The sequence below is a fragment of the Benincasa hispida genome, chromosome 2, assembly GCF_027475165.1.
Source record: "Benincasa hispida cultivar pf3 chromosome 2, pf3_genome.v1.1, whole genome shotgun sequence".
Lineage (NCBI taxonomy): Eukaryota > Viridiplantae > Streptophyta > Magnoliopsida > Cucurbitales > Cucurbitaceae > Benincasa > Benincasa hispida.
Genome location: NC_143479.1, coordinates 58,448,073 through 58,462,643, shown reverse-complemented (window position 1 = coordinate 58,462,643; position 14,571 = coordinate 58,448,073). Strand labels below are relative to the sequence as shown.

At 32.0% G+C, this 14,571-nt stretch overlaps 2 protein-coding genes across 5 annotated transcripts; one reads left to right on the top strand and one right to left on the bottom strand.

The window, feature by feature from the left end:
- Positions 1–502: 502 nt before the first annotated feature.
- LOC120071166 (CRS1 / YhbY (CRM) domain-containing protein) lies at positions 503–7,006 on the top strand. Of its 2 annotated transcripts, XR_016527786.1 has the most exons (9): positions 535–1,662; positions 2,127–2,610; positions 2,694–2,824; positions 3,848–4,198; positions 4,303–4,459; positions 4,539–4,831; positions 4,919–4,978; positions 5,085–5,316; positions 6,752–7,006. XR_016527786.1 is itself a non-coding variant. In XM_039023272.2 (8 exons), the coding sequence occupies exons 1-8, from the start codon at positions 619–621 to the stop codon at positions 5,121–5,123; spliced, it is 2,559 nt and encodes an 852-aa protein (XP_038879200.2). In that variant the 5' UTR covers positions 503–618; the 3' UTR covers positions 5,124–5,486. The 2 variants fall into 2 exon arrangements, 1 of the variants encoding a protein (XP_038879200.2); XM_039023272.2 differs by lacking the exon at positions 6,752–7,006 and having other exon boundaries at positions 503–1,662; positions 5,085–5,486.
- Positions 6,358–10,727, bottom strand: LOC120072143 (putative uncharacterized protein YDL057W). 3 transcript variants are annotated; one of them, XM_039024555.2, is made up of 7 exons: positions 10,684–10,727; positions 10,180–10,298; positions 9,798–9,880; positions 8,642–8,763; positions 7,992–8,156; positions 7,402–7,495; positions 6,358–6,929 (listed from the first exon to the last, which is right to left on the bottom strand). In XM_039024555.2, the coding sequence occupies exons 1-7, from the start codon at positions 10,715–10,717 to the stop codon at positions 6,614–6,616; spliced, it is 933 nt and encodes a 310-aa protein (XP_038880483.1). In that variant the 5' UTR covers positions 10,718–10,727; the 3' UTR covers positions 6,358–6,613. The 3 variants fall into 3 exon arrangements, with proteins under 3 accessions (XP_038880483.1, XP_090167054.1, XP_090167055.1); XM_090310928.1 differs by lacking the exon at positions 10,684–10,727 and adding an exon at positions 10,594–10,658; XM_090310929.1 differs by lacking the exon at positions 7,402–7,495 and having other exon boundaries at positions 6,794–6,929.
- Positions 10,728–14,571: the final 3,844 nt, after the last annotated feature.

The window sequence follows — 14,571 nt, the reverse complement described above, 5'->3', positions numbered from 1 at the left end:
GAACATGAAGATGATGAACCAAAATGTTGAAGAAAAACTGAAAGAATGTGAGAAGTTTGAAAGGAATTTTAAGGGTTGCAAGAAAACGGTTATGGAGGGAGAGATTGGGGTTTTGAATCTTTTTATAAAAAAAAGTATAATGGTCTTTTCCTACCTCTAAGGGGTCAAAATAACTTCTTTTTAAAAGGGGCCCTTTTTTCCAAAGAAAAACTTCCAATAGGTCATTTTCCCTAATTTTCCAAATAGATTCCCTATCAATTCATCCATCCTTAATTAAATATTAATAATAATCTTTACCAAAATAAAATGAATTTTATGGAAATTATTTTAAATGATATAATTAGTGAAAATATTTACACATAATAGCAAAATATTATGATGGATAGTAATAAACCGCGATAAACTAATATCTATATCTATCATGATATAAATAGATATAGATAATAACATATCACAAGAAATTTTACTATATTAATAAATATTTTAGTTTATTTTACTTTATTTGAAAACAATTCCAATTTCTTCCTTTATGTAATTTACCGGAAAAAAGTCATCCTTTCGTTCGATAATTTCGGTGGAATGTAACAAAATCAGCTTCACCTTCAGCTTCCGGTCGCCATGGCGCTCTCGCCATTTTTATCCAATCATTCTTCTTCTTCTTCCTCTTCTTTTCTGCATTCTTCATCGCCATCCTTCTGCTTTCTTCTTCGCCGTTCTGAAATCCCATCTTCGATCGTTTTCACACCTCTTCGATTCAAAATTCATTGTTCTAACAACGCAATTCAAGTTGAAACCCAACCACCTCGTCGAATCCGAGTGGATTTTGAAGTAAAGAAGAAGCGGAAGCCCAGGCCAAGCTTCCTCGAGCAAATTCGCCATAAATGGTGCACTAAACCCATTTCCTCAAGAGAAACGTTCCCCTGGCAGCAGCAAGAACAAGAGAGAAGGCATAATGATGACAAGGAGGAAGAGGAAAAACAGGTAGCCTATGAAGGTTCTGTTTCAATTCGCGAGTCAGCAACTGATGTAGCTCAAGCGGTTCCTATAACTCGCCCAATTTCAGCCCCTTGGGCTCATGGCAGCCAATCCAGAAATTCGCAGTTCAATTTCAAACCTAAAACGCTTAAAGATGAAGTGATTAATGAGATATCAAAGATCTCTATTGATGATACAAGTAATCGCGACGCAAGTACGAAAAGTTTTAACAATGGTTCTTGTTTTGGTGGAGAAATTGGTGGAAATATTGATGAAATTTCAGACGAATCTTCCGAAGACGAAGGGGAAATTGATCCTATAGTTCTGCCGGTTACTGGAAAACATTCACCATTGAGCAAAGAATTTGTACATTCGGTCAGTTCGGATAATGATAACACTGGTTCAGTTGATTTGCCCTGGAAGAGAAAGCCGCGAAGGGATTGTGAAGAAGCAGCTCAGAGAAGGAGTAAAACATTATTGGCTGAGCAAATGCTTCCTCAGCACGAATTGCAGAGGCTCAGGAATATTTCTTTGAGAATGGTGGAGAGAATCGAAGTGGGGGTTGCAGGTATAACTCAAGAACTGTTGGATACTATACATGAGAAGTGGAAAGTAGATGAAGTTGTCAAGTTGAAATTTGAAGGGCCTCTTACTGTCAACATGAAGAGGGCACACGAGACATTAGAGGTCAGATTTTGTATCCTATTTTTTAGAAGTCAACTCATTTTTGTTCTAATTCTATAGCTTATGGATTCTTGCAGTAAGTTCAGTATGTTGTTGTCTTAGATTTGAATTTCTACTGCCCGTTTTGTTACTATTTGATTTTTTATTTTTGATAACTAGACGTATTTTCTCTCTATTTCTTACCAGGGTTTCCTCTTTTTTGAATAAAATAGACAAATTCTTAGCCAAATTTCAAAACAAAAACAAGTTTTTTTAAAAACTACTTTTTTAGTTTCAAAACTCAGTTTGATTTTTGGAAACATTGGTAAAATGTAGATAATAAAGTTAGAAATTTAGAGGTGAAAGAGGTGCGTATAGGTGTAATCTTTAAAAACTAAAAACAGAAAGCCAAATGGTTACTGTAGGGGCCTAATTATGTGGGTGCCTCACGTGGGAATGTTTTTTTTTTTTTTCTTTTTTTGTATCAGAACAAAACTGGCGGATTGGTCATATGGAGATCGGGTAGTATGATAGTATTGTATAGGGGAATGACGTATCACCTGCCTTGTGTTCAATCTTACGCCAAACAAAATCAAGCTAAAAGTTATACATTGGATGGTTCAAATAATGTAGAATATGATGATGCAACACACGATGAGAAGGTACCTAACACAGTCGAAACTATGAGTAAAATTGTTTCTGGTGCTTCGAAGCATACCAAGACATTATCTAAAAAGGAACTTATGGAGTTGAGTGATCTGAACCATTTGTTAGATGAGATAGGTCCACGTTTTAAAGATTGGTCAGGCTGTGAGCCAGTGCCTGTTGATGCAGACCTGCTTCCTGGTATAGTTCCGGGATACAAACCTCCAACTAGAATTCTACCTTATGGGGTAAGGCATTGTCTCAAGAACAAGGAGGTGACGATATTTCGTAGACTTGCAAGGAAAATGCCCCCACATTTTGCTTTAGGTACATTCATATTATTTTATGCAAGTGCACACGTTTTGTTGGTAATAAAGTCCTTGTTAAAGTCTTTTATTTGATTCTCACAGGAAGGAATAGACAACTACAAGGTTTGGCCAATGCTATGGTGAAGCTATGGGAAACATGTGCAATTGCAAAGATTGCTATAAAACGAGGTGTAGAAAATACACGGAATGAGAGGATGGCAGAAGAACTCAGGGTGAGACATAATAATCGATGCTTGTTGAATTTGAAACCTTGTGAAGACTAAATGCAAATATCATGTTGAGGGAAAATAAGTGTACTTGCACATATTTGTAGCTCCATTCTTTTTTTTTTTTTTTTTTTGAAGATTTTGAAATGTTTTTTCCAGGTGAGTTATTGTTAAAATCTCATAATTTTTAGGCGCTTTAGGCATTCTATAATCATTAAGGTTTACTTTGATGAACTGTAGTCATCTGTACTAATTGGATATATAGTTGTCAGAGATGCATCATTTACACTTGCCTTCTCATTTCAATGTTCTGGAGAAGTACCTTAGGAACCAAGGTAGTAAGGACTACTTTTGTCCCACATCGATTAGAATGGGATGATCAATATGGTACATAAGTGGCTTGGCTCTCTCATCTCAATAGCTAACTTTTGGGGTGTGGTTCTCCAAGGTGCATAAGTACCTAACAATGGTATCAAAGTCAGTTGTCGACGTTCCGGAGAGGAGCATCGGCGGGGGGTTCTGACTGGTTGTTTCCAAGTGAAGTACTGTTAGTCTAGCCACCAGGACATCAGCTTTCCGGGGATGGGGTATTGTTAGGAACCAAGGTAGTATGGGCTACCTTCGTCTCACATCAGTTAGAATGGGATGACTAATGTGGTACTTAAGTGGTTTGGCTCTCTCACCTCAATAGCAGGCTTTTGGGGTGTGGTTCTCCAAGGTGCTTAAGTACCCAACTCAAATTTGTTTTTGTGTAAATTTTGGAAAGCTTAATGTCACTTCACCTGTTTGTTTTGTCAATAGATAATGCTCGAAGAACTTTTATTTTGTTCATGGCTTTCTAGTTGTACTAACACTTGTCTGATTCATTTTGAAACCTTGCTTCTAAACAGGTCTATGAACTTGGGAACTAAAAAGTTTGAATATCTGTATTTTGCCGCAGTATATAATCATTACGTAGACTGTTATTTTATTTTAATTATTTTATTTTTATTTTTTTTTCCCACTGAAGTTTATAATTCATGCATGCAGATATTGACAGGAGGAACGCTACTCTCTAGAAACAAGGAATATATTGTTTTCTATAGGGGCAACGATTACCTGCCACCCACTATCACAGAAGCATTGAAAGAAAGGCGGAAGCTAGCAGATCGTCAGCAAGATGTCGAAGAGCAGGTACGACAGGTGGCTTCAACTTCAGTTGAGTCAAAAGTGAAAGCTTCAAATGCTCCATTGGTTGCTGGAACACTTGCAGAAACCATTGCAGCAACTTCTCGCTGGGGAAGCCAACAAAGTGGTCAAGATATTGAGAATATGAGAGAAGATTCAGCTTTAGCGAAGCTTGATTCTCTAATCGAATACCTCAAGAAGAAACTAGCTCTTGTAAGCAACATAATGCACTAAATGACATCTAGAGATGAAAGGATTGTGATACTAAAATTTCTGGCTTAAAATGTATCCTTAACTGTGGATAATGGTGCATACAGGCAAAAGGGAAGGTAAAAACTGCCGAGAAGATTATAGCAAAATTGCAGGGGAAGAAAGAACCAGCAGATCTTCCCACTGATTTGGAAACCATAACAGATGAGGAAAGACTTTTATTCCGTAAGATTGGTCTCAGTATGAAACCATATCTGCTCTTAGGTAAATCTATCCTTATTCGAAATACGAACTTTTCCTTGTGGAAAGAATTTCCTATGTGAACGATGGATCATTCTTATAGGGAGGCGAGGTGTTTATGATGGCACCATTGAGAACATGCACTTGCATTGGAAGTTCAGAGAGTTAGTAAAGATAATTGTGAGAGGAAAAACTCTACAACAAGTCAAACACATAGCAATCTCTCTAGAAGCAGAGAGCGATGGAGTGGTGATTTCTTTGGATAAAACTACTAAAGGCTATGAAATTATTGTTTATCGTGGGAAAAATTATACCCGTCCTGATGAACTGAGGCCTAAAAACATGTTGACAAGAAGACAGGCATTGGCTCGATCAATTGAACTACAGAGACGTGAGGTAACCTTTATAATTTAATACTGAACTTGGATGTTCTCCAGGACTATCTAAACTGTTGCCTTATATGCACTACCTTTCCTTTGCTAGGCACTAAAACACCATATTTTAGATTTGGAGGAAAAAATTGAGCTGCTGAAGGTTGAACGGGTACGACAGTAACTTCTTTAACTTTGGTGATGTGATGATTTATACTACCTAGACTGAAGAGCACCATGCTCTCTCTCTCTCTGATTTGTGTTACTTCTGAATTCAGGAAGAAAGGAGAAATGGGAAATGGCTTTTGAAAGGCTGAGGTTTCTTTTCTGGTAGAAACACTGAAGTGTTTCCATGTGTCCAAACATCAAGATGACCTTGGATCTCTTTGGCAGCAAGGATTGCTTTGAAACCTGACAACTAGCCATCAATAGAAAGGTGACATGGTTTGCAGCAGTGAAGTACAAATTTCCTTTCGTTTGGGATCAAACCAAAAATATTTCAATACAAAGGTACAAATATATCCTAACATTATTAGTAGATCCACATATTGTTAAGATCATACATCCTAACGTTATTAGTAGATCCAGATATTGTTAAAATCATCTTTAATATCACATGAGATAAACATGTGCGACTGCTTTTGCCACATCAATGTTATAATTTTTTTTTACCTAGCCAACTTAGATAAACTTATTTTCATGTTTAGCTCCTCCCATTTAGATAGAAATAGTTATTCGGCCCTTAATAATATGGAAAAGTAAATTTAAAACAATATTACGTTCGGTTTAATTGTTTTAGGTTAACATGCATCTGTTTGTTTAAATTTGCTTAAAGATAGGATGGGATGAGGACTGTCTTCTTTTCAAGATTTCTTGATCAAATTCAAATCAAGAAATCCAATAATAAAGTTGATTTAATTGCTTCAGTTAACATGCATTTCTTGGTTGATGTTTCTTCATTTTCACATTAAATAATAATAACTCTACCAGTTCGATTTGTTGATTTGATTATAATTACTATCATCTTATGATCAAGTTGAACTAACTAATCCGATCTGCTTAACCCTTCGGCTATCATTATAATGCAAGTAAAAGCAAACCATAGGAGAAACTTACATCTGTTATACCTTACATGTATAGTACTTATAGCATCGAACAACAAATGGAAGTCGGTATTGGATTTATTATTAGTGCATGCCTATGTTGGGTATTAGATAACACAACATTCCATCTCAAAGCCAATTGACAATGAAAGGGGTAGCCCATCATCTTAATAAGATTACGAGGTCTCTTGATTTTTCTAAGGTGGGATCTTCAATATGCCCCTCAAGATGGTGTTTTTTGGGTTCACCATTCTTGGATCAGATCCCCCTTTTTTTTTTTTTTTAATTGGACCGAATAGCCGTTTGGACTTTATGAGCTCTGACATCGTATTAGATAACATGAGGTTCAATCTCAAAGCCAATTGGTGAAAGGAGTATCTTATATATTTTATTAAGAATGTTAGGTCTCTTGATTTTTTTTCAATGTGGGATACTCAGCAATGGAAGGGGTTGTAATTATTATTGTCTATTATAGAATATTAGAAGTGGACCCAAGAACAAAAACCATGGACTAAAAAGGTGAAAGAACATTTGCTTGTTGCAATATGGTTCACACTGAAATAATTAACATTTACTTCATAGATATTTTAGAACTCAAGGACACAATTGTAGAACTTATAAAACAGATCTTGTTCAAGTAAGGTCGTCGATTTATTTCATAGATGAAAAACTAGTAGCATCAATAAGCCCAAAGCATGCAGATATCACCCTTCATGTGGATGTGGAAAATCTTGAATTTGATTTATCACTTCACTTGCCGGCAGAAGATGAGAAACTGATGAGCTTTTACAAGTCAATGGCATAGCATAGTTTACCTTATCTTTTTCTTTGTCCTGCTGAAGGGATATCTTGATGAAGTCCAAGACTACTGTGGCTAACTCTACTTGATGTAATTGTGATGTGTAGTTGTGATCTGCTCCTTCTAAAATGTATAATTTGTGGTTAGAGATGATTTTATCGAACTCTTTTGCATCGTCAACCGGGATTATTTCATCTTCAGTTCCATGGACTGTCAATACTCTGTACAAATATTATAGAATTCAGATGTTTTGCAAGGGAAAAACAAATATGGATTTGATGACATTAATCTTCTGTTATATTGCACTGATGAACTTTGATTATAATACCATATATACTGCTATGTCCCTATAGTCTATAGTTGAGTTTCTACTCAAATAATGGTCATAAAGATGGGATCTGTTCACAAAACATGAGAAATAGTCGGTGGGTGTGAAGGCAACAGAGAATTTAATTAATAGTTAAATTACAAGTTTAGTCTTTGAATTTTTATGTTGCATCTATTTGGTTCTTGTACTTCAAAATGAGTAGAGATCTATTCGACACAGTTAAATGTTTAAAGATTATTAGATATCCTTAAAGCTCCTGAACATTTTTTAGACCCTTTAAATCCAAATCTGAATTTGTTCGAAGATTTAGAGACTAAACTTGTAATTTAATTTAAAATATCAAAGATTTTCTTTTTCACTCTTGCCTGCATTGTTGGTCGATGTGAAGACAAACTTGGTGCATGTTGGTATTTAGATGCTCCATCAAACTTTCTGCTGTCACTCTATAATTGAGCATACCTAAAAAGACATATCTTCTAAATTTACAAGAGACATGACTATGATATCAATGCATGTTTAAAGATCAAGTTATAAAAAGCATTCCTCCGTACTTTTTAAAGTTTCATTTTAACATTTATAGAGAAAAATCATCGTAAGCTTTTACTAGTAATTTTATAGGTGAAAAAAATTTGTATCTACATAGCAAAAATGAACCCCTATTGTCATCTTCTTCCTTTTTCAACCCACATGTTTGTTTTTTTTTTATATTAACTGTAACCCCCAAATTTACTTCTACAAATAAGCAGACACAAACTTTTCCATCCATATATTTAACGACAAAAACCTTTCAAAGATTATATTTTCAAAAAAAAAAAATCAAATTTCAAATGTGAAAATAAAATTTCTCAAAGTTTGAGGTATAATTGAAATCAATCTCATAATTCAACAGTATTTTTGTGCAGTTAACGAAAGTAATAGAGGATTTTGATGTATTAACAAAACTAACATAAAGTACCTGTTGGGTCCTTGATATCAACAAATCCTTGTTTTTCCATCCTCTCCTCATAGTTTTCTCCTAAACTTTTTTCTATGCCTTTTGTCATATCATAACGTCCACAAACATTGACAATGATTTTGACATCCTTGTACTTGGAAGCATAGACCAGAACAACATCACCTCCTAAAAATTACAAAGTAATACTAAAAGATATTCAAATAGGAAAAACAAACTAGTTATTGAAAAAGAAGCTCCTTTGTCAAATTTTCTTGGGTTAAAATATCATTTTAATCTCTGTATTTTGAAGTTTATTCAATTTTAGTCTTTGTAATTTCAAATGTCCAATTTTAGCCTATGTGTTTTTAATAAATCTTAAATTTACTCCTTATTGCTTGTTTTTTTTTTTTTAAACTTTTGTTATCCATTAGCATTTTTACTATAAATTTTGAAAACATATTCACATATTATATTTCATTGCATGAAGATTATTTTTATTAATTAGCCAATTCCAATAAAAAAAAATTAACTTTATCACTTTGATGGACTAAATTTAAGATTAAGCGAGAGGGACGAAAGTTAGATATTTGAAAGTACACCAATTTTAACTTTAAAGTATAAGAGCCAAAATAGTGTTTTAACTTTTTTCCTTCTTAGGGGCTAACAGAGACCTTTGCTATGGCCAATGATTGTGCAAACTAAATGACTTGCTCCATTGAAATATTGTACAATAGCATGTAGATCATCGGCCTCGCTCTCGTAATTACCCAGTTGGAACGAACCATCACTTTCCCTGATGATTAAGTAAATATATGAGTGAGAACCAAACAACAACCGTTAGGAGCAAACAAAGTTCTGATTACATAAGTAATAACACGAGTGATAATTAGACAAGAACTGATAGATATAAACAAAATATTCTACTTTGAAGATTTAAGTAAATAATCATACGAGTGAGAACCAAACATGAACTATTAGGTGAAAACAAAGTCCTACATCGATGATTAATAATAATAACATGAGCGGGAATTAGAGAAGAACTATTATGTGCAAACAACATGTTCTACTTCAATGATTTAAATAAATAAACAAATGAGTGAGAACTAGACATGAATTGTTAGGTGCAAACAAAGTTCTATATTTGATGATTAAGTAAATAATCACACAAGTAAAAACTAGCAAAAACTGTTAGGTGTAAACAAAGTCCTCCTACATTAGCTAGTGGAGGGAGAAGTCTATAATATATAAGGAAAATTATGTAATTTTAGTATCATGAGACCTTTTGAGTGGTTCCAAAAATAAAATGACAAAAGTTTATGTCCAAAATGAATAATATCATACTATCATAGACATATACAAAGGTCTGCATCCTTATAAAAAAAATGAACAAAGACATTGATTTGACCTTATAATCCTGTATGAAGTAAAGAGATTTAGTGCCTATGTTCATTGAAAAGACCATTAGAAGACTTTCTATTTGAGAAAGTTAGTAGTCCACGTAGTATATATAGTTTGATTTGTGTGCTCTTTTCATATAAGTTTTCGGAAGGTCTAAGAAACTTTATCATACGTAGGAGTATTTTCTTTTAATAAATGATTAGGTACACCTTAGATTGCATCTATTCTTATGCAACTCTCGTTCATTATGCAGCAAAGAAATAATAATTTGATTTTTTTTTTTGTTAAAAAATGCAAGATTATTTGCCACGTGACAAATTTTAATTGGACAACTAGAAGGCTGCATAAAGATAGGTGTAACTTAGTAGTACCTAAGTATTTTTATTTTTCTTTTAACTTTCAAGTAAAAGTTGTAGCACAAAAGCATACCCATTGCCAGAAAAGTCAAAACGAAAGGAACTGATTCCTTCTTTATCAAAAGATGCAGCAAGATTCAACATAACTTCATCATCCTAAAAACAAAAATAATTGGCGATTAACGACATTGTCCCCGAGTAAGGTTATGTTTGAGAGTGTCATCTAAAATCATCGTGTTCGAGAACACATTTTGGAATTGTTATGTTAAAAAAAACATCAGCAGAATATTGATAAGGCTAGGAAGGAAGCACTTTTTTAAGACGATATAAACTATACATTAAAGTGATTTAGTACTTCTTACCAAGTAAAATGTTTTTCATATAGAATGAAATAGTTTTGATTTGAAACAAAATATATAAAAGCACTTTTGACATGAAATGCACAAGAGGCAGACCTTTGATGACATATATCCATGACATATGATGACAATTTGAAGAGATCCAGCTTCATGTAGTATTCCCACAAGCTTTCCACCAGACTTTTCATTCACAATCACTTTCTTTACTTGAAGCACTTTGGTGGTTTGTTTGTTAATACAATTTCCAAAATTTAACGAATCAATTAGATACAAAAATTAAGAGTTTAAAGACGTATTTGATACAAACAAACTATAACAAAAAAAAAATGTCAAAGGATGTTAAAGGTTTCAAGTGATACATAAATCCAATCTAGAGATGAAACAAGCAAAAAAAAAAAACAAAACCAGGATTCGAGTAGAAAATAAAGGACCTGTTTGAGATAACTTCTTAAAATGTTTTTTTTAACATTTAAAAAGTCATTTAAAACAGGTCTAAAAAGCAAAACGAACCTTGGCTAAAGTTTATTAATAGAAGATTTTTGAAGACTTGAAAGGATATGGGATTCAATTAGAAATTAAAGAGGATGATAGTTTATATACCTGAAGAAGTCTGTGAAGACATGGCCAATTCCATTTTGTTGAAGGACAAAGTTATAATGACAAATGGAAAGAATGGGGATTATTTTTATACTCATCAATTGATTCTTCCCTTTGACTTTTGTAAAATGGACAAATTTGATTTGACAAAAAAAAAAGGAGCCAAATTTGGTTGTTTAAGTGGGGGTATATATGGGAAGTTTGATCATTTGAATAGGACTAAAAAATAATGCCCCATGTAGAATTTAAGAAATTGAAAGGTGGATAATATTCAAATGGGTTAAAAATGATTTTGCTAACCTATTTTTCAATTTTTTTTAATAATTTAAAATTGAAAAATAGAACTTCAATCATCGGCAAAACCACGTAATGGCCAGAGAGATACGTGTTCCCTCGACTTATCATATCTTGCATTTTGGATATAAAATTTGAGTAATATTTAAAAATATATTTATTAAAAACTAATATTCTTTTATTAATCTGAGTGTGGTAGAGTGGTAGGTGGCACACCCTAATTTTAATTTATAATTTATTTTAAGATTAAATTTTAGTAGTGTTGTTACCTATTTGGTAATACTTGCCTCTAAAATAGGAATTTAGTATATATATATATATAACTTAGTTTTTTCTGTAAAAAAAACAATAATAAAAAAGGAATTTAGGTTTTCTAAAAAAAAACAACTCTTTAACTTAAATTTTCTAGTTGACGCCTCAAAAAAGATTTAAAAGAAAAAGAAAATCGGCAGTAATTTCTTTTAATCATAGATATTTTTTCAATCTAATTTTTTCTTCTCAAATCTCGACAATCTTTTTATTGAAAAGGTATTGTTAATTTTTTTTTTTTTTTACTTAATTTTTAGTTTGTATTACTCCATATATATTTATTTTAATTAATTTCAGAGTTAAAATATAAGATAAGTTTCTCGTTTGTTGTCAAGATATACGTATCATACCATTCACAAATAAGTTTTATAATTTTCTCAATTTTTTTTATATTTATAGTTTTAAATCTATGTAATAAATCATAATACTTTTATTGATAATTTTTTTTGTAGGGTCTATATCAAAATGAACCGATATTTTAAAAGAAAAATAACAATAGAAACCACACAGTCATCATCTTAAAAAAACTAACAATAGAAACCACATAATCATCATATTCAAAAAGAAAACATATCTCTGATTCTGATATATCTTATATAGAAATCAATTTAGGAGGACTACCTGCAGATCTTGATCTAAGAACTAAAATTTCTAAATATAATGATAATATTTAAGATCAAGTTCGTAAAGCATATGTACAACAACGTCCTTATCATTCTCATACTCATATTTTTCAATTCAAGAAATTTGGATCGATTTCAAAACATGAAAACTCGTAGAGGATAGTTGTAATATGTGTTAAATTAATTAATTTATGGAGATATGAATATTTTTTTTTACATTTTTTTACAGTTTTTTAACTACATAGTCCCCCCCAATACAAAATCTCTGACTCCGCTACTAATTACAATAGAATCGTTAAATTGGATTAATTCTTATGGCTGGAAAAAAATTAGAATTAATCATTAAAAATTGTTAAAACTTTCATAAATAGTCCATATAGTAAAAATGATTAAGGAGAGCTTTATCAAACTATATAAACTATTTATGAAATTTTATTATAAGGATTAAATTCTAATTCTTAGAACCACATTTTTCTTTTAACTATACGATCAAATTTGTAAATTAACCTAAAAACAAAAAGAATAAGAGAGTGGAGTAGCCGACAATGTTGTTTTCCATGCAAGGATAATTTATAGAACTTAAATAGTAAACAAGCATATTTAAAACACAAAAAACTTGAAAAATGGTGAGAATTTGAGGAGCACAATGGAAACATAGATACCAATAAAATATAATATTAAACTAAATATAATATATAATAAAAATAAAACAAATAAATATTAAAATAAATTAAACATGATATATAAATAAAATAAATTAGCAAAATATATAATAAGAAATTTCTCTAAATTCTCCACTTTTCCCACTTTACATGGAATTTGTCCAATGTGTGTGTCTTTCAAAACCCATCAAATGCCATTATTTATAGACAATTTAACAAGCATGAGATAGATTACAAAGACACTAATAATGTGTAATGTTGAGACATATGGACAACACTTTGGAAATAGAGGCATGTCACATGGTCAATGGACACTGAGCATGAGTATTTGATGGCATCTATTATCATAATATTTATAATACTCCCCATTAGATGTCCATTATATAAATGAAATATGTATCTTTAAAACCTTACTAGGAAAAAATCCAATGAAAAAAAAATCCTAGTGAAGGGAAAAGAGTACATATTTCATATAATTTATATTCCTAAAAAGTATATTTACTCCCCCTCATGGAAACATCACTTGAGATCTCTGAGTCACTGCATTCCAATGTTGTGCACCAGTTTTTCAAAGATTGCGGTTGGTAATAATTTTGTAAATAAGTCTGCTAGGTTATCCTTCGAACAAATTTGTTGTATAGTGATGTCATCATTTTCTTCAAGATCATGAGTGTAGAAAAGATTTGGTGACATATTTTGTGTTCTATCTTCTTTTATATATCCTCATTTGATTTGGGATATGCATGTTGTATTGTCTTCGTACAATATTGTTGGAGGATTTTTATTAGAAAACAAATCACATTTTCCATGAATGTGTTGAGTCATTAATCTTAGCCATACACATTCTCGGCTAACCTTGTTAATTGCAAGAATTTCAGTATGATTTGAGGAAGTAGCCGTTATGGCCTGTTTCACTAACTGTCACCATACAACAGTTCCTCCACATGTGAATAGATAACCTGTTTGAGATCTAGCTTTGTGTTTATCAGATAAATATCCATAATTTGCATAACCAACTAGATCAAAATTTGATTTATTTGAATAAAGCAAATTCATATCAATCGTTCCTCAAAGATAATGAAGTATATGCTTAATTCTGTGGTAATGTCTTTTTGTTAGAAAAGAATTATATCTTGCTAATAAATTTATTGAAAATGCAATATCTGGTCTTATATCATTAGCAAGATACATAAGTGCGTCAATTGCACTAAGATATGGTACTTCGGGACCAAGAAATTATTCATTATCATCTCGAGGTTGAAATATATCTTTTCTCACATCGAATGAATGAACTTCCATTGGAATGTTCAATGGATGTGTTTTGTCCATATAAAATCTTTTCAAAATTTTTCCTGCATAAGTTGACTGATGAACAAATATCTTATTTGCTAAATACTCAATTTGTAAACCAAGGCAAAATTTCATTTTTTCCAAGATCTTTCATCTCAAATTCTTTCTTAGAATATCCTATTGCCTTTGAAAGCTCTTCAGTAGTTCCAATTATATTTAAATCATCAACATAAAATTATAATAGCAAATCCTGACTGTGATTTCTTTATAAAAACACATGAGTATATTGGATTGTTTTGATATCCTTCTTTCAACCAATATCCACTCAGATGATTGTACCACATTTGTCCTGATTGTTTCAATTCATATAACGATCTCTGTAAATTTATTGAATATAATTCCCGAGAATTTGATTTATATATTTAAAATACCTTAAATCCTTCCGAGCTTCTCATATAAATATCATTATCAAGATATCCATATAAATATGTTGTGACTATATCCATAAGATGCATGTCCAGATTTTCATACACAGTCAGACCAATTAAATATCTTAGTGTAATTACATCCACCACCGGAGAATACACCTCCTCATAATCAATACTAGGTCTTTGTGAAAAACCTTGTGCAACTAGTCTTGCTTTATATCTTGTGACCACATTATTTTCATTTCTTTTTCTCACAAATACCCATTTATGTACCATAGGTTTGAA